Source organism: Aspergillus neoniger, assembly GCF_003184625.1.
Source record: "Aspergillus neoniger CBS 115656 unplaced genomic scaffold BO87scaffold_21, whole genome shotgun sequence".
NCBI classification, from domain to species: domain Eukaryota; kingdom Fungi; phylum Ascomycota; class Eurotiomycetes; order Eurotiales; family Aspergillaceae; genus Aspergillus; species Aspergillus neoniger.
Genome location: NW_020291149.1, coordinates 519,117 through 539,469, shown reverse-complemented (window position 1 = coordinate 539,469; position 20,353 = coordinate 519,117). Strand labels below are relative to the sequence as shown.

The 20,353-nt window shown below is 50.1% G+C and overlaps 8 protein-coding genes across 8 annotated transcripts; 2 read left to right on the top strand and 6 right to left on the bottom strand.

Annotated features, from left to right (window-relative positions):
- Positions 1-2,558: 2,558 nt before the first annotated feature.
- On the bottom strand, positions 2,559-3,617 carry BO87DRAFT_311272 (aldose 1-epimerase; the record flags this gene model as incomplete). The annotated part of the gene is made up of 2 exons (XM_025619532.1): positions 2,559-3,051; positions 3,118-3,617. 2 exons carry the CDS (start codon positions 3,615-3,617, stop codon positions 2,559-2,561), a joined length of 993 nt encoding a protein of 330 aa, XP_025478616.1.
- Positions 3,618-5,012: 1,395 nt separating this feature from the next.
- BO87DRAFT_94244 (uncharacterized protein) lies at positions 5,013-5,475 on the bottom strand. Its single transcript, XM_025629689.1, has one exon. The coding sequence runs from the start codon at positions 5,385-5,387 to the stop codon at positions 5,118-5,120; it is 270 nt and encodes an 89-aa protein (XP_025478615.1). The 5' UTR covers positions 5,388-5,475; the 3' UTR covers positions 5,013-5,117.
- A 945-nt stretch (positions 5,476-6,420) lies between these two features.
- BO87DRAFT_377739 (uncharacterized protein) lies at positions 6,421-7,040 on the top strand. Its single transcript, XM_025623625.1, has one exon. The coding sequence runs from the start codon at positions 6,490-6,492 to the stop codon at positions 6,676-6,678; it is 189 nt and encodes a 62-aa protein (XP_025478614.1). The 5' UTR covers positions 6,421-6,489; the 3' UTR covers positions 6,679-7,040.
- A 9-nt stretch (positions 7,041-7,049) lies between these two features.
- Positions 7,050-8,246, bottom strand: BO87DRAFT_377738 (uncharacterized protein). The gene has a single exon (XM_025623624.1). It carries the CDS (start codon positions 8,234-8,236, stop codon positions 7,538-7,540), a length of 699 nt encoding a protein of 232 aa, XP_025478613.1. The 5' UTR covers positions 8,237-8,246; the 3' UTR covers positions 7,050-7,537.
- Positions 8,247-9,294: 1,048 nt separating this feature from the next.
- Positions 9,295-10,430, bottom strand: BO87DRAFT_439399 (uncharacterized protein; the record flags this gene model as incomplete). The annotated part of the gene is made up of 4 exons (XM_025627932.1): positions 9,919-10,430; positions 9,803-9,888; positions 9,413-9,571; positions 9,295-9,317 (listed from the first exon to the last, which is right to left on the bottom strand). The coding sequence occupies exons 1-4, from the start codon at positions 10,101-10,103 to the stop codon at positions 9,295-9,297; spliced, it is 453 nt and encodes a 150-aa protein (XP_025478612.1). The 5' UTR covers positions 10,104-10,430.
- Positions 10,431-12,351: 1,921 nt separating this feature from the next.
- On the bottom strand, positions 12,352-13,565 carry BO87DRAFT_427235 (putative RAS small monomeric GTPase; the record flags this gene model as incomplete). Its single annotated transcript, XM_025627396.1, has 5 exons — positions 12,352-12,671; positions 12,734-13,168; positions 13,252-13,268; positions 13,347-13,395; positions 13,511-13,565. 5 exons carry the CDS (start codon positions 13,563-13,565, stop codon positions 12,352-12,354), a joined length of 876 nt encoding a protein of 291 aa, XP_025478611.1.
- A 1,885-nt stretch (positions 13,566-15,450) lies between these two features.
- lreA (GATA transcription factor LreA) lies at positions 15,451-18,404 on the top strand (the record flags this gene model as incomplete). Its single annotated transcript, XM_025627931.1, has 4 exons — positions 15,451-16,231; positions 16,273-16,394; positions 16,473-16,911; positions 16,965-18,404. 4 exons carry the CDS (start codon positions 15,451-15,453, stop codon positions 18,263-18,265), a joined length of 2,643 nt encoding a protein of 880 aa, XP_025478610.1. The 3' UTR covers positions 18,266-18,404.
- On the bottom strand, positions 18,322-20,084 carry BO87DRAFT_439385 (uncharacterized protein). The gene has a single exon (XM_025627930.1). The coding sequence runs from the start codon at positions 19,947-19,949 to the stop codon at positions 18,789-18,791; it is 1,161 nt and encodes a 386-aa protein (XP_025478609.1). The 5' UTR covers positions 19,950-20,084; the 3' UTR covers positions 18,322-18,788.
- Between the last annotated feature and the right edge of the window lie 269 nt (positions 20,085-20,353).

The window sequence follows — 20,353 nt, the reverse complement described above, 5'->3', positions numbered from 1 at the left end:
GGGGCTGGGGTATTGGCAGGAAGTTGTAAGGTATAGCTGTTATGGATGTATTACTGACAGTAAGTAAGTAAGTTAGTAATTAAGTATTAGAGTAATAATAACACAGGGGATACCTTCCAACGTTCATCCATATATGAAGCTGACTTGGATAGTAGTCTAGTAGTAGTTATGAGCTACAACCCAACATAAGCAAAAAAACAGCACTAACTAACTTATGTTAGCTACCTCCAAGATATGTTAAAAGAAATATGCACACAACTCGGCACCCGATCACCTTATGCACCTGCTACATGTGACATCTATCCAAGACCTCTTATCCCACACACCCTTACCTACTACTCCATCCCACCTGCAAAGATCATCATATGGTATTTACTAGTTACTCCAGAACAATGAGGGGAATGCGCGGGGTAATCAGTAGTAGCTCCAAAGTAAATTATGTATTAACTGGACAAGGATGCCCGCAGCTCAACCCCCAGGTAGTTTCAAGCACAAAGTAGTACAAACCCGTCACACAGACCAGCCACCTGGTTGCTAACTATGTATCTGTACATGCATGGATATAAGGGGGGAGTACAAGGAGACGATCATCACCTCTGCTATCCCATGCACCTGATCGTGTGATGGTAGTATTCATATTTTAGTGTTGGTGTGCTGTGCTTAGCTTGGTTGCTGTGTTGCTGTGTTGTGTTGTCCCTGCGCACCGGGGGGGTGGGTGGTGTGTGGGATGGATTTTGACTCCAATTCGGGGTTTAAGCATACTACTACAACAAAGAACGGGATGGGGCATGCAGGAGGGGTTGTATAAAAAATTGGAGAAATTCTCCAATACTTGAGTACGTTACTTATATGAGATCCATCCTATTCATAGAATGAATACTTTTCTCCCACTGTAGTTGTAGTAGTCAGTAGGGGGATGGTGGTCAACTACTTACAAAAAATCACAGCATCCGTCCACACACACACCAACACTAAATCCAGCATAAACTTAATCCTCCCTATAATATGCATTATATTTCCCCCTCCCTCCCCCATTCTAGCCCGTAAACAACTATGATCAACATGCCAAGCTTCACCGGAAAACTACTGTCGGTGCCCGAGAGCGAGCGAGAAGAGAGAGCCCTGGTATTATTACAGTATACGAAACATTTCCATTGTGTTTTGATACCGTATATATTACTTGTAGAAACATACGGTATTTACCGGGTTTTGGGCTGGAAACGGATACAAGATGTAATTATGCACAAATTATGCAGTCTGCTCCGGTCCTCGTGTATCCTACATTACTATACCCTAAGATATATGCATATAGATATAAGATGAATCTTATACTATACACGCGCACACTGTATAACATAACCAATCCAGCTAAATTGATCCCCCTTTCCCCCCCTAACATTCTCCAGAGTTATTTCCGGTATCTTGATACCATCGACACTACTCCTCCCCAATATAGAAGACTGATTGATTACTGTGTATATCAAACGCTAGAACCCAATAGCGGGATTCCAGAAACTCTTGGCAAATAATCAGGAACCACCATATTCCACCTATACATACACCCACGATGAGTGAATTTCTAGATGATCCCTAATCAACACTATACCTCCTACCAGCCACATTTGAGTAGTATACAAGTTTAATTTCTTCCCTGAATGAATAGCTTGCTTGGCTCAAACTTAAGCTGCCGCCAATGCTGATTAATGCATTATCATCATTAGTAACTCCCTCAGCCAGCCATGGAAACTTCCAGTCCCGGGACGGAGACCTTTTTTTTTTCTTCACTAGTGAGTCAATGTAGCAGCAGCACGGAGACTTTTCTTTGCTCAAACTAACTAACTACATGCTAACTAGTCTACACACACTCACACGGAGAGGCAAGAACCACTGCGGATATTGCGGATATAACGGTCCAATCCCGGTGCCTGTATACCCGCACCTTAACTAGGAGAGGTTTTGGGTTAGGTCGGTTGGTCCCATCTGTACAGTGCGCGGAAAATGATTTAATTGATTATTGCTAGTTTAGTCTGACAAAGCCCGATCTGGTAATGGGCGTGGATCTCCACATACAAAATATCCACCCACCTGAGGCTTTTTCATTCCATAGAAACACCACAATTCACACTGTTTGCCTTCTGCTTCAGGTGGATCTCCTCCATAAGCCCGTTTCGTTTCAATCTGGGCTTTGCTCTTGCTTGCTAGACCCGCTTCGGATACATATCACGGGTGATAAGGATAAATCGGCACGCTGTGATCATGTGATGCTATGGAAAATCGGATGATTGCCAAGACATTTTTTTCAGACCAAAAAGAAAAAAAAATTATTGTCGAGATTTTTCTGGCTAGTACATATTAGATCAGCGGAAAAAAGACGGAGAGTTCCGTAGTTCTAGATAGAGAATGGATGTCCCTGCCTCGGCGACGTACGTCCACGCCCATGCCGAGCCTAGGCACTAACTGATCTCTCCACCGATCGGCCGTTTATTGATTCACTGGGGCATGACTCTTTCCCGGCAGTTTACCTCGGGTTCTCGTTGTGGTTCTGCTTCTGTTTTGGTTCACTCCCTCCAGGCCTTATACACGATGGTACTACCGTACTTCTGCCCCTTCGGGAGAACGACCGTGTGCCGCCATCCGGGCTCATTGACCGCATTGACAAACCGACTGGGCTCGATGCAGAACCCCGCAAATGGGCCCCGACTCGGCTTCCCGTCGGTTTCGGGAACATCGATGCCTTGGCCCGTGTAGAATTGGAATGCCGGCTCCGTGCTGTGCACTTGCAGGTGCAGGCGCGTGTCTGAGTGCTGGAACTCGGCCAGCAGGCGGAGGGGCTCACCCCGCGTATCGAGGGGAACGCGGGACAGGTCGCGGTCCATGACGAAGACATCGTCGAATTGGTTCTGCGGGCCGAAGGTGAAGTCCTTGGTGACTTCGCTGGGGTAGGGCTCGATGGGGCCCAGTGGGATTCCACTCTCTAGTGGTAGGTAGTCCTGTGTTGATAGTTTACTGATGGTGCCTTCGGTGGTTGGGCCGCCGTTAAGGTTGAAGTAGCTGTTCGGACGGTCAATATTTTATCGCCCAATTGATGCAGTGAAAAAGAAAAAAGGGCAGACATACCTGTGGTTGGTCAAGTTAACAACCGTCTCATTGCACTCATCGCCCACCAACTCAGCCTCATATTCAATCTTCAGCACCGACGTAGTCTTGTCATTCTCCACCTCCTCACTCGTGGTATAGTAGACCCTGAACTCCACCGTACCTGGGTATCCTGCCTCTCCATCACGGCTCAGATACGTATACAGCAGGGTAGTCTTCCCATCACGGTTCAACACCGTTGGACCATCGAATTCGCAGCGACCCCATCCGCGACTACCGCCGTGCAGCGCATTGGGAGGGTCATTCAATTCGAGCTGATACGACTGTCCATTGAGATTCTGAATAACGCCGTCTTTAATGCGGTTGGCAACACGTCCGATATTCGCGCCAAACCAGGGCGAGTTGTGCTTCTCGTAGTCTTCTTTCGTGGCGAAACCCTGAACAATGTTTTGTCCGTCCACGTTGAATTCCTGGATGATGGCGCCGAGGGAGAGGAACTTGGCGGAGGTTTTGTCGCCCATTTTGACTGAGTGCGCTGAATTATTGCTTGATCTCTGATCTTTCTAGTGAGTCGGGCGTGCCTAGTGAGGGGCAATTGAAACTTTTGATGAGAAAAAGTAAGACAGTAGTCGATATATGAAGAGGGGTGGTCACTCACTTTCCGCCCGCTACCCCGCAATTCTGCTCCAACTGGAGAAGTCGCGACCAATACGACAGGGGCTCACGCTGAAGAGCTTACGTGCTTCAATCACTAGGATTGGTGCAAAGATAAGGTAGATAGACCCTTCTTACTGCGAGGTTCATTTAAACTCGGTTAAATTTCCCAGGATCCCCATGCCTGAATGCCATCTTGGGCCTTGTTCTTCTCGCATATTAGGCTAAACCGCACTTCGTAGCATGTGGTGGATTTGCCGAATCGGGTAATCTTCCGGATAATTTATGCCTCAGGCACAAATATGCCGCCATGTCAGTAGAGTGAGTAGTTCGATCATAGCTATCCATAGCTTCGACTGGATATGCTTCAATACAATCTGTGGCTGGTCGGAGCTTCATCGTATTAGTAGTTTGATACTTCGTACTAAGGTTGTGTCCTAGACATCGTGATCAAACTAGTCCCTTGGCTTCACTACCTGCCATTCCTTCCGGCGGGATACTGCTTACGCTATAAGAGGAGCAGCGTGGGATGGATCGAGAGTTAGCTAACTAGTAGTCGGCATCCCACTCTCTCCCTCACTCCCATCCACAAGCAATATTCGGGGTCCTACATCGAACAAGAAATGGGAAGCTACCATCCCCGTCGCTAAACTACAGTGCACGATCACTTCCCAAGGGTCCCCGCAAAATCATGGATGGTTAGCTATCTGACACAGTAATGACTCATTCGGAAGGGCTTGCGAGATGCGCCAATTTGACCGTTGAACGGCTGCAGGGACCAAGCTCCTAAATCCTTAATACTATAACCTAAGTTGATAGTTACTTAATAGTAAAATAACAAGAGATCTAACTCAGTGGGAGGGCCGTAGGTGGGATTAGGTTACGAGATGGATTAAAAACAGACAAAACAGCGAGACAGACCGTAAATAACCGTATGTCACGTCATACCATAACATACTGCCAACTTCTACTAGCGCCGGATGACAATACGCGCAGGTCCGAAACGTGGAGTTAAGGCGAACAACCGCTCCGAAGCTGACAAGAAGGTTCCATCAGTCAATTGAACTTACGGTCACTCAACTAATCAATTCCAACCGTAACTAACTGAAACCTCGGGTCGGCCTCCGCGGAGCTTGGGGCTTCCGTGCCGAGTCCGTAATCCGCTGATTCAGCGCTTTTAACCCAAGTGTGGAAGCGAGAACGAGATACTTTGCTCTTATTTATTATTCAATCGCAAGAATAAATGTATTGGAATAGAATGGGATAGTGTGAACCAAGTTTCATCTATAATTGAGACGATCTTTTTCTTCACTCCTCTGTGGGCTCAACCCCTAAGAAAGTCCATACTGTGGCGGCACTCTTGCCACCTAAGCAGCCCTATCTTGTAATAGTAGCTCTTTGCTTTTTGATAATCCCGTCCCTACATACGGTAGTTGATTAGTACTTGATTTAGCCACGGCAATTGAAATAGGTATAAAAATGCTTTTGCTGGGCATTAATCTCATCCCATTCTTGCATTTGCATTTGCAACCTGGCTGAATTGGCATATGCCATATGGCATATGACCTCGTAAGAAGCACAACACTAGATAGAAATCGCGCGGCCCCCGGGAATCGCAAGAACCGTTGCATCGGCATTCGGCATTGCTAAAATGAACCCCTTAAGTAAATAAATACTACACAACACTAAGAAGTACCGGGAACCCCCCTATACCATGCATTGATAGACAGCCGGGTCCAGTGCCATTAGAGTAACTCCGAGAAGTGGTCTCCGGGAGTAAATGAAGGCTTTGTACCAATAGGACATGTGATGACAAGCATGCAATGGGTGGCTTTGGAAATCCTGATCTCAGCATGAGTTCAGGATTAGAAATCCGTCGATCGGGCTGTGCTGTGTAGTGGCTGAGCGGTCTAACCCCATATCAAAGCGTCCATTGTCCACTTGACAACAACATTACCACACCCTGATGTGAGCGCTGCATGCAGATGTTCTGGGGAAAGTGTGTGTTGGTGGTCCGCAATGACTACTGACTAGTCCACAGTAGTGGTGATGCAGTGACCTACTGACGGGCCCCCGGGGGTGCATTACCCGTTTGAGAGTCACTAGCCCTCCCATTATCTGGATGATTATTGCCAGACAAGACAATTGCTTTTGTGTCTTAAAAGGGGGCTGACTGGATCCCATCCGTGCTCTACTCCGTAGATGTACTGCAGTTAACCCTCACAGTCCAGTCTTGTCGGGAAGAGGGACCATGAATGGGGCTATCTCTCCATTTTGGGGAACCAGTGTCTATCACCTGGATCAGGGAGACGGAGCAGAATTAGGGAGATGGGGACCGTGAAGAAAAGAAATTAAAGGGAAAAAGAAAATCAAAAATAAGAAATTGTAGTTCTACACGTGGAACGACAGGAGATGGACAGCTTCCATTGCCAGTTGAATATCACGTCGAATCCTCCGTAATCCGGAGGGAAATCAAGGTTCAGTCCCTTCCTGGCAAAGAGTGGGCGTATTCCGATGGGAACTCGGATGTCGAACCAGGTAAGCGATGCTATTGCCTGGGCACTGGCACACCACTGACACACGGTCGGGAGGTCGGCATTTCGGCCTGTGTGCTGGTCCGCCCGTAGCTGACCAGCAATATCCACTCAACTGTCTATCCACAGAACCAGATGAGGCAAAGGCTCCATGGAAGGAAAGAAGAGACGGAAATAAGAGAAGAAACCACAGGAAAAGGCAGCAATGGAAAAAAAAAAACCTCTCCCCCTTCCCACTCATCGCTCCCCACTAGCGGGTGTGTGGGCTGGGCTGGGCTCCGTCGTGCCAGACCCAAACATCAAATTGGGCTCCGTCGTATCGAGGGTGGAGACTTTTGGACCCTCTTCGTTTTTTCATGGGGATCCATCGGCCAGGAAGACTTGTTGTTCATGAATTTCTTGTTCAGTGATCAGGTTCCCCCTCTTGACCACCACAGGGAATATTGTTGCAGGAGGGCAGTAGGGTTCACTTGACGTGTCACGATCTACCTCGTATCCCCATCGGGGGCGCGTGAGTGGTCCAGCCAGTCCAGATGTGGCCGGAGATAAGGTAGAGCTGTCACCGGCCTTTAGGATTTGATTATCCATGACGTCCTCCATCACCGCATTAGTCACTCGTGAGCGGTTGGAACGTCATCTGGGCTTAACGAGCAGAGAAAAAAGGTTCCTGGCCTCGGCAGTCGGTCTCCGTTGGCCGATACGCCCTGCGCCCTAGGCCAAAGTTCGGCCACTTCTCGGACAAAGGTTGAAGTAAACCAAAGTAAATAAGAAGAATCGAGAATAGATTGTATATTTTCAATGTCGGAGACATAAGAATGACATATAGAACATCCGAAACTAGAACCAGCATCGGCAAGTATCCACGCAAAAGCATCCGCATCCAAGTAAAGAGAAAACCAACCGTCCTGCCTGTTCAAGCCTTCCAATGTTTTGTGTAAACTCCAACTCCAAAACACCTCGGCGCCTTCATCATCAAAAAAGTATAAACCAAAATAATATGTAGAGGATGCTGTCCCCACAAGAAGAGAATAAAAAAGAATGTGATGCCAGTCACCCAAAAGAATCCAACACTGTACAGCTGATCAATTACCCTTCTTAATGAAGGGGAGTGCTGCCATATGTTCAAAAAGTAGTCCAAATGTCGAAATGTAGCATGTATATAATACACGCGTTACGTCGTACGGCGTATGCAAAACAAATGTCAGACAAACGAGAGACATTAATATGCTAAATTTCGTCGTATCGAAGTGATCTCAGGTCGATGCGATCTCGGGCGCATTGGCATTCAAGAACTGATTGATGTCTTCATAGTCGCCTTTGGTGTCCATATACGACGAAGAGGAAAGCATGCAGCTCATCGGTAATTGACGGTTGAACATCGGCGAGGGAACCTGATCGTCAAAGGACAGATTCGTATAATCGGATGCGCCTATTAGATCCATATCGTCGAAAGCGCCAAAGTTATTGCTGGGCCACTGTTGCGGGGTCTGGAGGGCGAGGGGATTCACGACGCCTTGCATGGTCATGGGCGCAACGAAGGCGGGATTTGTCGGTGCCATTTGAGGCTCTGATTTGATAGTGGGGCCTTGCGTTTGGGATGGTGTGCTAAAGCTGGATTGCGTACTCGAGAGCTGACGAGCAAACGGGTCTGAGAAGCGGGAGGGCATGATAGGCGACTGCGCACTTTCTGAGCTACCGTCGGATGACTCCTGGCGTTGCATGTGTCCGGAATTCTGCCTCCAGAGATCTTGCTGCATAGCCTCAGTGTTCTCTCCGAAGCGCTCACCCTTGGTCTGGTCCAAGGCGCCAAGTCGCGTAAGCAGATCGTGTGTTAAAGGATGGCCGTTGGGCTCGCATTTCAAGGGCTCTCCCGGCCAGCCTTCGCCCTCCAAGGCGCGACGGTACATTTCTTGCAGGCCTTTGACGAGCCACGTTTGTTGCTGTTCAAGCATCTCGACATAACTAGAGGCGGCGGTAAGCCAGGTTAGCTATTGATACAACATGTCGGTTAGGTGCAAGCTCACCCCTTGGGGTACACTTTGTCGTGAGCCTTCTTCCTCTCGCCAAAGACACAGATGGCATTATCTGTCCTGCACCGACCACATGGGTTGGATCCGTCACACTGCACCGGGTCAGTGCATCAGGACAAGCTGATGCTTGAGCATGACTTGGCTTACCTTGGATTTCTTCAGTCTACACCGATCGCATGCCTTACAGACCCTCTTTCGGACATTACCGTCCGAATGTGAGTGGTCGGATGTAGGTGATGATTGGCGTGCCGTCATTGTGCGCATATATATACTTATAGAGGTGAGGGAGGTTTGGTTGCGGGTATTGAAAGGCAGATGTGGCCAGAGAAATCAAAAGAGTATCTCCCCAGTCAAGAAAAAGGTGAAAATCAAAAAGAGTATCGAAAGCGCAAGTTCCAGTTGCGGTGGTTAGTTTTGTAGGGTAACTAGTCGGGTTTGCTTTTTCTCTGTTCTTTCGAATTTTCGTTTCCCTTTCTTTTTCTTATTGCTTTTCTTATGCCTTGTCCTCGCCTATACCTTTTTCTGTGGTGCGGTGTTGCAATGATCAGTGATCGACAATACGTAAGATTGGTCGATGATATAACGAGGCCGGATGAATAAAAGGTAAAAGAACGAGTAATGAGCAAGAGAAGGTTCAGAGGGTTGAGCCAATGCGAGAGCTCGATCGAGACAACCGCATGTAATGATTAATGATCAAGTTGAACGGTTCCAAGGACAGGATAGCGTTACAACGATCCACCGGTGGTTGGGCTAAAGGCAAGGTGCGTAGTAGTAGTGAATGGTGTGGTAAAGAGGAAGTATATCTGGGAGGGAAAAGAGGCCAGGCTTGACCAAACCGGGAGGGTCGAAGCTCTTTTAACTAGATATAAGGGAGGAGGAGTAAGACGAGGACGACGTAAAGTCAGAGTGATGATGATTGATGATGATGATAACAATAATAATTGCTACTACAGATGGGCCTGGATGATTATTTATTCGAATTAGTCTAGTCCCCATGGATTTCCTTTTTTTTTTTTTTTCCTTTTCATTTTTTTATTTTTTGATTAAAAATAATAGTAAGGTTGGCGGTCCTTCACGTAGGAATGGTCGCCGTCTTACCCTTGGGATTATTGACGCAGTCCAAAGGAACCAGAATGGATCGGGTCTGGCGGCGCTGGCCGATCATTGGCCGGCCGCTAGAGGTCTGGAGAAGATGCAGTGGGGCCCTTTCCTCTGTACGGTATTGACCTCGTATTGACCGTTCCCTCCAAACTTGCACTGTATCATTCATAACTTTTCCTGGTACTACTACATGAACTAAACCAACTGCTTGCTTGCTGCCTGGCTATCGTCACACTTGTCCACTTCCTTGGGGAGACAGCGGAAAAATCTTTCTACATGAACCGGGTTAAATTCAAGGCACATATGAATTTTAAGATTTGATCCAACGTGGTGCTCCAAAGCTTCACCTGCCTCTGCAGCCACAGCGTGTCAATTCCTTGCCCATACTATTATAAGTTGGTACCTCTGAGTGAACTGAGGTAGCGCTTTCCATACTGTGTAACCATACGTCATAACCAATACGTGGATGAACCCTGCGGCCGTTTGTATGTAAGGTATTTTACCTGATACGGAGGAACAGGTTGAACGGATAACGGAAGTAACCAGCCCAGACGGACGTGCTGATTGCCTGAATCGGCATCGGAGACTGCTTGACTCGGACCTCGGAGGTGCCAACTTCCTTTTTCTGCTTTTGCGTGCTTTGGGGAAATTTCCTCATTGAGATACATTTCCTTTTTATTTCCCTCATGTTGGGAGGGGCCCCCAGAACGATTCAAAAACCTCAATGGCCCACCTCAGGCCGTATATCCGATCGAGACTCTGGACAGGTACCTCCCATGTCTACACTCTACGGGGGTTTCCCTTCATGTACCGTAGGTGTCTGCCTTGGCTAGTGAGGCCCTACTTTTGGACTACCATAGTCTACGTAGGGTGTGGAAAAGATCTTTGGAGGAAGTAAAAGAGGGGGTGGGAATACGTGGACAATTAATCACGAGGGAGAACTTAGATAGTAGAGACTAAATGTAGGTAGCTATAGTTACGTCGCGGCCGAGGTGGTTTTACCTGCGCCGGCGTGTGTGATGTGTGAGACTCACTTGAAGCAAGCTGTACCTTTTCCGATGTTCAGGTACATCCATAGCTTTAGTTCAGAATTGCGGTAATTCTGCGATTTGATGCAAACCAGCTTAGGGGAATGACAGCCCAAGTCTGCATAGCCCGGCATTACGGCACAACAATATCCACCTTGAGTATATTTCCATAACCAAATATTTCTTTTTTCTTTTTTTTTTTTTTTTTTTTTTTTTTTTTTGCGAAGCTGACCCAGCTCGGCAAACTCATGCCGAACGGGTAGCTTTCGGAACCATGAATCCACTGTTCTGGAGCGGTATGTAAGGTGTATGGACCATCGGGTGGTGGCTCCATAATGACTACTGTGAACATTACCTGACACTGACAGGGTCAATAAACCCATCTCAATTCTCTCTCCCCCCTTTGAGCTCCATTCAAAGTGCATCGTCAAAACCCCGATTCGGCGATCAAACACGGATTCCTTTCCCCGTCCGATATCTCTGATCGCTGCTATTCTCCTAGTTCCCTCCATAGTCGTACAAGACCTGTTGATCACCAATCTTGGCGATTGGCGCTCTCCTTCGAAAGCTTAAACGGCAGACCGGATTGATTCCAATCCTTCTTTGCCACACAGTCTGCCGCCAGGTGGATGGAGCAGGGAAGGCCGAATCCCGCGTTGATCCAATCGTCGGTTCCGATTGTTGTTCGTGATCAGCTTTAGTTTGGGGTGATTCAATAGCCCGGTTAATCATTGTTCTTCCAGTTTTACTTTCCTGCCTTGAAGCAGCAGCAGCAGTAGTAGCAGCTCCTCTCCACCACGAGGTGCCGTTGGAGCTATCCGCACATGACAGTCAATGACGTTGATCATCCCTCCGATGGACCATGCCACTTGCACGGTCGCAGGTCTGATTCGATTATGCCCCTGTCATTCCCCTCCAGCTTAGCCTGTTGTGACAACAGGAAATGATTTAATTAATCCTAACAGGCTACTGCTCTCGAAGCCAGTTCGTGTTGCCGGAGTACGGTGCCCGTGTCTGGCTGGAGCTGGTTTGACCGGCACTTACCACTGGCTCAGCTCCGGGATTGACTTCATACTTGCACCACTGCCTCGGGTGCTATAGAATGGCAGATAAGGTTTCTGATCCTGCGATCAATGACCGCTGGACTATTATTTTTTATGTTGATCCATGCCCGTTTTCTACAATGTACCAATAGGTGCCCCATCGAAAATGCCGAGTGCCGCTTAATTCCCGAAGCGGCTATACTACTCGGGATTGAACCTTGCACCTGAAGCACGATCGAGGCTGGTTCTTGCTTTCAGGGGTTCGACGATTGCAGAATATGCTGCCCATAGCCAAACATTGAAAATCGATTACAGATCGCTGATACATGCTACTCTCTCGGGTCTAGACCATGCGATAGTGTCAAGCCCCGCCAGCCATGATAGCGTCATCCCGCAGTGCTCTACCAATCTTGACCCCACCACCACCACTACCGCTGCTGACATGGATGCACTCGGTTTTCCACTTCCGTCGGGATGCGGCAGGGAGACCATGTGTGCCGTGAGAGGTTGCTGATAAGATATAGCGACGCATTGTCTGTCCCTCGTCGGCCGGATTGCAGGTTAGTGTCCTGCACCGGATGAGCAAGCTCGCCGGTGACCTCATTGTTAATTAACCCATGCTCTGCTCCCGTGACAGCCATCGGGTTCTTCTAGCAGTCTCGTGTTTTCTCGAAACATGCCGATCTATTCGTCTATGCAAACTACACGTCAAGGAAGTAGACGATGGAACTTGGCATTCGTGGATGCATCAACAGGTTAACGGTCGAGATTGAAGTCAGCTGAATAAGTAGTATACAAAAGGGGGTATAATGTTGAAATGTTGATACAAAGAAGGATGGACGACCGCGATAGGCAGACCTGCAGCCTAACAACAACTCATGCGCTTCCATATGCTCGCCTTTGCAGGCTTGGATGGCTTGTTCTGCCCCGATCCTGATGCCTCTGGTTGAAGATGGCCCTTCTCGCCTGGATCCTGACGTGCACGTTTACCTCCAAAGAGCCCACGAAGACCACTCTGTCGTTTCTGTGTGCGCTTCTGCGATTCTCCCTTGCCTTCCTTGCTAACAACCGTGTCAGCAGGGGTTTTTGCAGCCGTCGAAGGCTCGCCCCTTTGAGCGGTTTGACTGGTCGGAGGACCCTTCTGGTAGTGTAGTCGACGGGCCTCGACGACCCGACGGACTAGGACTGCGAGAGTGTCAGCTTCTGGCAAGAGTATATACCTGGCTCGATAGTGGTGAGAGGCTTACGGGCAAAGGTTTCCTCGATGTTGACCATCTCCCTGGCGCTGGTCTCCATGAAACCGCAACCGTGTTTTCGGGCATACTCCAGGCCATCCCGGGAACTAATGACTCTGTTGTCTTTGAGATCGCACTTGTTCCCTGCGACGATCTTGACCGGGGGTGGCATGCCCACATCGAGGCCCTCTGCACTGGCCCCCAACTCCTTGCGCAACCGATCATTGTCCTCAAGGCGTTGTTCGGTTTCGATCTCAATCATGTCCATGAAGTAGTTTAAAGCGCCTAAGCTCGATTTGTTGGTGATGTCGTACACCAGAAGAAAGGCGTCGGATCTCAGGTTGGAAGCCGCCCATAAGCCGCGATACTCTTCCTGGCCGGCCGTGTCGGTGATGGATAGGAAGTATGGCACGCCATCGACCACGCGCGTAACCGAATATGAATCCTCTGCACGGTTCAACCAGATCGCCCGATGTCAGTAATTGTGAAACTCGATATAGCTCAGAGCAAGACCAGCAAGGAGGGTATACCGATTGTAGGGTCGTATCTATCCCGTTGCTCTGGATTAGCATGACGGACGCTTCTCGTCGACGTTTGATGATCGGATTCTATCTGTAAGACTTACTCATGAATCCACTGACTCCGCACCAGGCGCAAGGTGATGGATGATTTTCCTAGCGGCCATCAGCGATAAGGTTCTTTCGTCCCCCTTGTAGCCCCGCAGTCCCTGCGCCGGGATGACGAAAAGAACCATGGGGGGGGTTCAAGAGATGGGGTTGCACAGCATACCGCATCCACCATCGCCGCAGATGGTGATAGAGATCTTGTCGGTGGCGTCGGCCATGGTGAGGGAGTGCGGGTCGATAGATAGGTGTCGGGGATGCGCACGCGACGGCGGGTCCAGTAGTAACAAACAGAGAGAGACAAGGGTCAATGGTTGTGTAACGAGCGAATTTTGACCCTGAAGCTAGTCGGCTAACCCGATTCTCCTACCACCAACAGGTGGGTGTCTAAGTGTTTCCCTTCGCAAGAGTGTTTTGAGTCCGCGTCAAGTAGATGGAGATGCGACTGGACCCGAGAGGGGCATTACAGGGGCAGTGTGAGGCGAGCTGTGTGGTGTGTGGCCTGGCCGAACGGACAAAACACCGAGGCAGTTTCGGGGATGAAAGTGAAAGAACAGGGTATAAGAATGTGGACGAAGTTTATCTGGCAGAAGTTGCGACTCGAGTTTTTCAGGCACTGACTCGGAGTAAGGGGGAAAGAGAAGAATGGGAGAAAGGATTCCCAACGTGGGCAAATCTCAGACGCCGACGGAGCGAAGCGCCGCCCCTTTGGGGGGTCCATTTCGGTGATTGCGGATGGCCGATCACTGGGTGGTGGTGATGTTGATGATGATAAATGATCGATTGATAAGGGAGAGTAGGGTAGATAGATAAATATCTATTGTGGACCAGGAGAATATAATTGATCGGGGGAAATTAATCGTTTGATGTCAAGAAAAAACATTCAAGTGGATTTGACAGTACCATGGAGAAAATGATGAAGAGAGAGGGGGTCACCAGTACCCCGACATGCTGCAGACGCGGGCTGGAGCGTGCGGTACCTGGTACCTGTTCTAGACACATATTTAAGTAGTAAATAAATATGGGGAGTATATCAGTAATTAAATAGGCAGTAGTAGTATCAAATGCTTTATTTATAACTTTTGACAAACAAATCTCAATTTCCAATTACTTTCTACACTACTCCGTAGATACTTGTTTGCACAAAATTTCCACCACCAGAATCTCCCCCGAAGACTGACTGACTGGTCCATCTGATGCCTCCATTGTTCTTTTTTATCAAATCCCTTCCTCTCATCTCATTTAATTAACATCCTTTTCGATCCATCACACCGACCAGCTTGACACATCATTCCGGAATCTTCTGGCCTCCCGGGGTCAATTGGCCCGCCCCGCCACTCGCCCGGCTGGTTTGTTCCTGTGATCCAATCGTTCATCTTTCTTCTCTTTCTTCCTTTCCACTTGGTGTGGATAGTAGTACTACTTTAGTACTTTAGTCCTGCTCTAACCAACAAGTACTTACTGCTACTGCTACTGCTACTGCTGCACTGCGGCGAATACAATGAATGCCCCCATGTCTCACAACTGACATCCACCACCATCTCTAACTATTCCATTTCCTCTATTAATTCTCCGATTCCTGGGACACAGGAAAAAAGCAGTACTTCCTTATATATTGAGGGAACCGCCATATTATTGATTGATTTGGTGATAATTAAGTCCCGGCGCGACCAGTGAATTGCTAGTCGTTTCCACTCTTTCGTCCGTCTCTTTTCAGCTGCTCACGCTTCATTGCTTTCCGTCCCCTCTTTCTTATTTTTTTTTTCCCCATCTCAGCGTGGATTCATTCAGTTCTGTCCACGTCTGTCCACTTTATCTTCCATCGATCTCCGCTGCTTTTTCCCTGAATTATTATTATTATTTCCTACTGTTCCGATAGGCAGGGAACTGAGGAGAATCTGATTCGGGGGTTGGGGAGTAACTAACTACCTACTTACTACTCTTCCTCCCACCCCCTGGTGTTTGTGTGACTGTCTAAGGTTTAGTTGTTATTCCCTACCTTGCTTCACATCAGCAGCCCATCTCGATGCGTCTTCCTCATTGGTCTCTCGCCGCTTCTCGATTCGATCGGACGTGAAGCTGTTCCAGGATTGTTTGTTGCGGGCCATGGAAGGCTTCGACGATGCCTTCTATCAGGCACACTATTCCATACCGGATCCCCAACTGGGCCCCGCCGCATCCTCTTCTTACTCCAATGCTGCCCCCCATCCGGCTTCTTTGATGTCTTACAATCCCACTCCCGGCCATTTTGCTCCCGGTTCCTTTGCCTATCCCGCCCAGCCCTCCGATCTGCTGGCTGCTGGCCTGCCCGCGACTTTTGCTTCACATCCCGATAACTTTTCCTTTCAGTCTCCGGTTCCTCATCCTCATCCTCATCATCATGCTTCTACCCACACGGCCAGTTTCCCGGGGCATGTTTCCCACGCCATGCATCCCTACCATCCCCTGTCGGCCGCCGCGCAGACCATGCCAATGAGCTTGGATCAAGGAACTACCTTTCCTTACGATCCGGCCGTCTTTGGCGCTTCCATTGGACCGCTAGATCCCAGTCTAGAGCAGCATTCAGCGCCGCAGCAGCAGCATCCTCACCTACCTTCCCAGACCGTCCATCTGGATCCTGGCGCAGCGTACGCGGTCGCTCAGATCCAGGAGTCCGCGACAAATACCTACTGGAATCAACAGACGACTCAAGATGTCACCGCCCAGACACAGGCTGCAGGCCCGGTCCGGGGACCAGCAGCGGACTTCTCCCGCGCAAGAGGGCCGTCCCAGGATCATCAACCGCTACCTCAAAGTCAGCCCTCGGACTTTCAGTCCTATACCCAACCGGCCAATCCAGCCGTTCCTCATCGCTTCATCCAGCCGAAGAGGTCATCCCCAGTGAAGGGTGGGTTCTCCTCCAATCCAAGTCGAACCTGACCGGAAAAGCTGATGCGGGTCTTCACATCCATAAAGCCTCTTTTCCACCCGAAGCCAAAGTGGAAGCTGGAAGCGACTCTCCATATGCTAGTATCTACTCGTCAAGTGGCTTCGATATCATGGGGGTTTTGGTAGGTTGAATCTGGTCGACCGCTTCCGCAGTAGCGTTCGCGTCTGGAAGACATGCATGTGACTGACCTCTCCACTAGGCCCAAGTGGTGTCCCGACCGAACCCTAAGATCAATATCGGGGCAGTTGACTTGTCGTGCGCATTTGTCCTCTGTGATATCACGCTGGAGGACCATCCGATCGTCTACGTCTCGGAGGCGTTCGAGCGGCTCACAGGCTACACTAACCAGGAGATTGTCGGGCAGAATTGTCGGTTCCTCCAAGGGCCGGACGGGGTCGTTCAGCGGGGCATGCAGCGCAAGTTCGTCGACGAGAATACGGCCTATCGCCTGCGCTCGACGATAGAGGAGCGGACGGAGATCCAGGCAAGCATCATCAATTACCGCAAGGGCGGCCAGCCTTTTGTGAATCTAATCACCATGCTTCCGATCCGGTGGGGCGGCAGCGACTACCGGTTCTACGTTGGGTTTCAGGTGGATCTGGTCGAGACGCCCGATGCAGTGACGCGACGGAATCCGAGTATGTCCTGTATGCGTGTTTTGGCGCTGCTAAGCTAATCGTACTGTTTGCAGATGGAACCTACATGATCAACTACCAGCGCAGTCAGTTACCGAGCTATGTGGTCCCGCCTGAAGTTTACCGCTCCAATCCGGATCTAGCGACTTTCTTTACCCCTGATCAGGTGTCTACGGTGTTGGAGAGCTTGCGCGGCACCGGCCCGTCGTACCGGCATTACCTGGACCGAGTGCTGGTGGAGAACATGGACGACATCATCCACGTTCTATCCTTTGAGGGAGAGTTTCTATATCTGTCACCCTCGTGCCGGAAAGTGCTGGAATATGAGCCAGCTGAATTGGTCGGGAAGGGCCTGTCAGCAGTGTGCCATCCCAGCGATATTGGTTCGGTCATTCGCGATCTACGAGCGCGCATCACCACCGAGCCGGTCAGCGTGGTGTATCGCATCCGGAAGAAGTACAGCGGGTATATCTGGTTTGAGAGCCATGGGTCATGGCATATTACCGGTCGGGGGCGACAGTTCATGGTGCTTGGAGGGCGAGCGCGTGCGGTGTACAATCTTGACCAGGTTGCTACGATTGGCCGGGGCGGGTTGGCGGAGAATGACATCTGGGCCAAGCTTTCAATGTCTGGGATTGTCCTTTTCATCTCTTCAAAAGCTAGGCCGGTTCTAGGTCGGGTGGCGGACGATGTCATTGGAAAGAGCATTCAAGATCTCACGGGAGCAGATACCCGGGCCCAGGTTATGGAGGCGCTGGACACAGCTCGTTCGGGACAACAGGTCTCATTTCTCCACAAGGTCCGCCACAAGAAGGGGCATATGCTGCCCGTGCAGACGACGTTAATACCGGGAGACAGCAAAGAAGGGGAGCGACCTTCTTTCCTGGTCGCTCAGTTACGTTTCCACCGACCTCTGCCGAACGGCAGCCCGGACGACACAAGCTCCAGCGCCACGGACACAGGGCGAGACGTTGCTGGACAGACAGGGTCAAGCAGCCGGTTACCCTCCGGTAATCAGGAATTGATCCCACTACGCGAGCGCAGCCTCTTCTCCGAGCTAGCACCGACCAGGGGGTCCAGTTGGCAATTCGAGCTACGAGAACTGGAAAAGCAGAACCGCACATTATCGGACGAGGTACAACGACTCCTCACACGACGGAAAAAGCGCAAGCGCAAACAGAGCACAATCATAGTGGAGAAGAGCTGCGCGATGTGTCGAACGAAGAGCACGCCAGAATGGCGACGCGGACCCAGCGGCAATCGTGACCTCTGCAACAGTTGTGGCTTACGATGGGCAAAGCAGGTCCGCAATGCTGCACAGGGACAGACTACAGCAGCCCGAGGGAAACGGGCGTGATGATTCCTATGTTATATTACCCCTTTTTTTATTCTATCTCTTGGGTGGCTTTCTACGTTTTAGTGTGTGGCTGTCTGACTTGAATGTGATTTGAGTATGTTGAGCATTTTCGCTATATATGATACGATGATACCTTGTGGGACTTGCTGGATTTGGGGGGTATGAGAATGGCGTGACGAGTCACGATGAATGGATGGATGGCGTCGGGGAGGATTCTGTGGACTTGATCGGAGGTGACCTGTACAGTGTGTATTAGCTCTCTTATATGCTATGCTATCTAGGATATCAGTAAGTACTGATCGGGATTTATCGGTGATATGCCGGCAAGCCCTGTTAGCCCTGTGGCAAGATGACGAGTCAAAAATGATCGATACTGTCTTGATTGACTAATGTACATATATGCATGCAGATATATCCACATCCACCAACCCCATCTATCCATATGATACACATAGCAGTGAGTAGTATACAGAGGAGAGACAAGGCGAATTACATCAACCCTCCTCCCTACAGAACAACCCATCTAATTCCCAGCAACCCACCTCTCCAACCACCTCCTCTCCTCCCTCTCAGCCTCCCAACCCTCCCTCACCCCCCCAACACCAACCCCCACCCCACCCCTCTCCTCCACCGCAATGCGCACCTCCTCCGCCTCCATCCCAGCCACGCCCCCACCCCTCCGAATCAACTCATCATCACACGCCAAATACTCCGCATACCGTCTCAACCTCCCCCGATACACCACCCGGACCAACCACCCCGGTCTCTCATACGACCTCGCCAACCCCAACACCGCACAAGCCCGCATCACCTCCCCAGCCCCCGCACCCTCAATCCAACTCCTATCCACCATCCGCTTCAACACCCCCATCTCCTCCACAGACCCAACCCCAGGCGGCGTCACCGACCCCGTCCCAACAACCAACGCCTCCCGCTTCGCCCGCGCCCGCTTCTCCCGCTCTTTCTCTAGCTGTCGCGGAATCCGACACGTCAGCGGCGTGATCGCATTCCCCAGCGCAAGCACAGCCAGGGGCGTGAGTTCTCCGCAGATGATCAGGATGAGCGAGAAGGGGATCATGCGGCGGATGTCGTGCGCGGAGCGCCGGAGGAGTTGGAAGTGTGAGCGGTGGAGGTCGTTCGTTTGTAAGGTCTTGTAGAATGGAGTGCTGCTGCTGGCATTCTTGGTAGCTGGTGGTGGTGGTGGTGGTATCGTGCTCGGGATATAGGGTGAGAGGTTCAGGGTCCGTCGGAGAGGGATCGCGGCGCGGTAGTTGTGGTAGACGTTTTTTAGGCCTGTTTTGTAGAAGGTGAGGTATGCGCGGCCGATGGTGATGTAGCGTTTTAGTTTGGAGGATGGGGGGAGAGAGGTGTTTGGGGAGGGGGTGGGTGGGAGGGCGAGGGAGGCGGGTCGGGTGCTCGGGGGTGGGTTTAGGGTGGTGAGGATTATTGTGGAGGTTGATGTTGATGGTGTGGTTGGGGTGGTGGTGGGTTGGGCGGCGGAGGAGGGGCGTGTGTGGGATTTGGTGTTGGATTTGTTGGAGTGTGAGGCGTAGGAGCGTGTTGAGAGGAGGGTGTAGTTGTGGTGAGGATGTTGGTGGTGGAAGAGGCGAGATGCGATGGTCGTGGTGAGTTGGGAATGCGGGCAATTGAGGAGAGCCCGTGGGGGGTGCAGCGCGGGTGACATTGCGCTGTAAATTGTATTGGATTGAACGGTCCAATTGATGGGTGTAATCTATGTAGGGTTGAAGAGACAGATGTCAAGAGGAAGGAAGAATTGGAGATGAAATGAAGATCCGACGAGATTCCGGGGAGATTGGTGTGGGTGCCTCAGGCAGAAAGGAATTACCTCGGCTCCCCGCGGGGACCGATGTTAGTATATCTATACTAGCTCTTTAAGAAATACTAGGTGAATGGATAGATCTTACAGATAATTACAATGGTTAGTAGAGTGATACCTACTGTTAGTATTAGTAGATGTTGTGTCAAGTCCAATGTCGGACAGATGAAATTTCGGAGGGTTTACCAGCAACATTGGGACTAGTTCAACAATCATGTAACTTAACACATGATATGTTACTAGTATCTAGT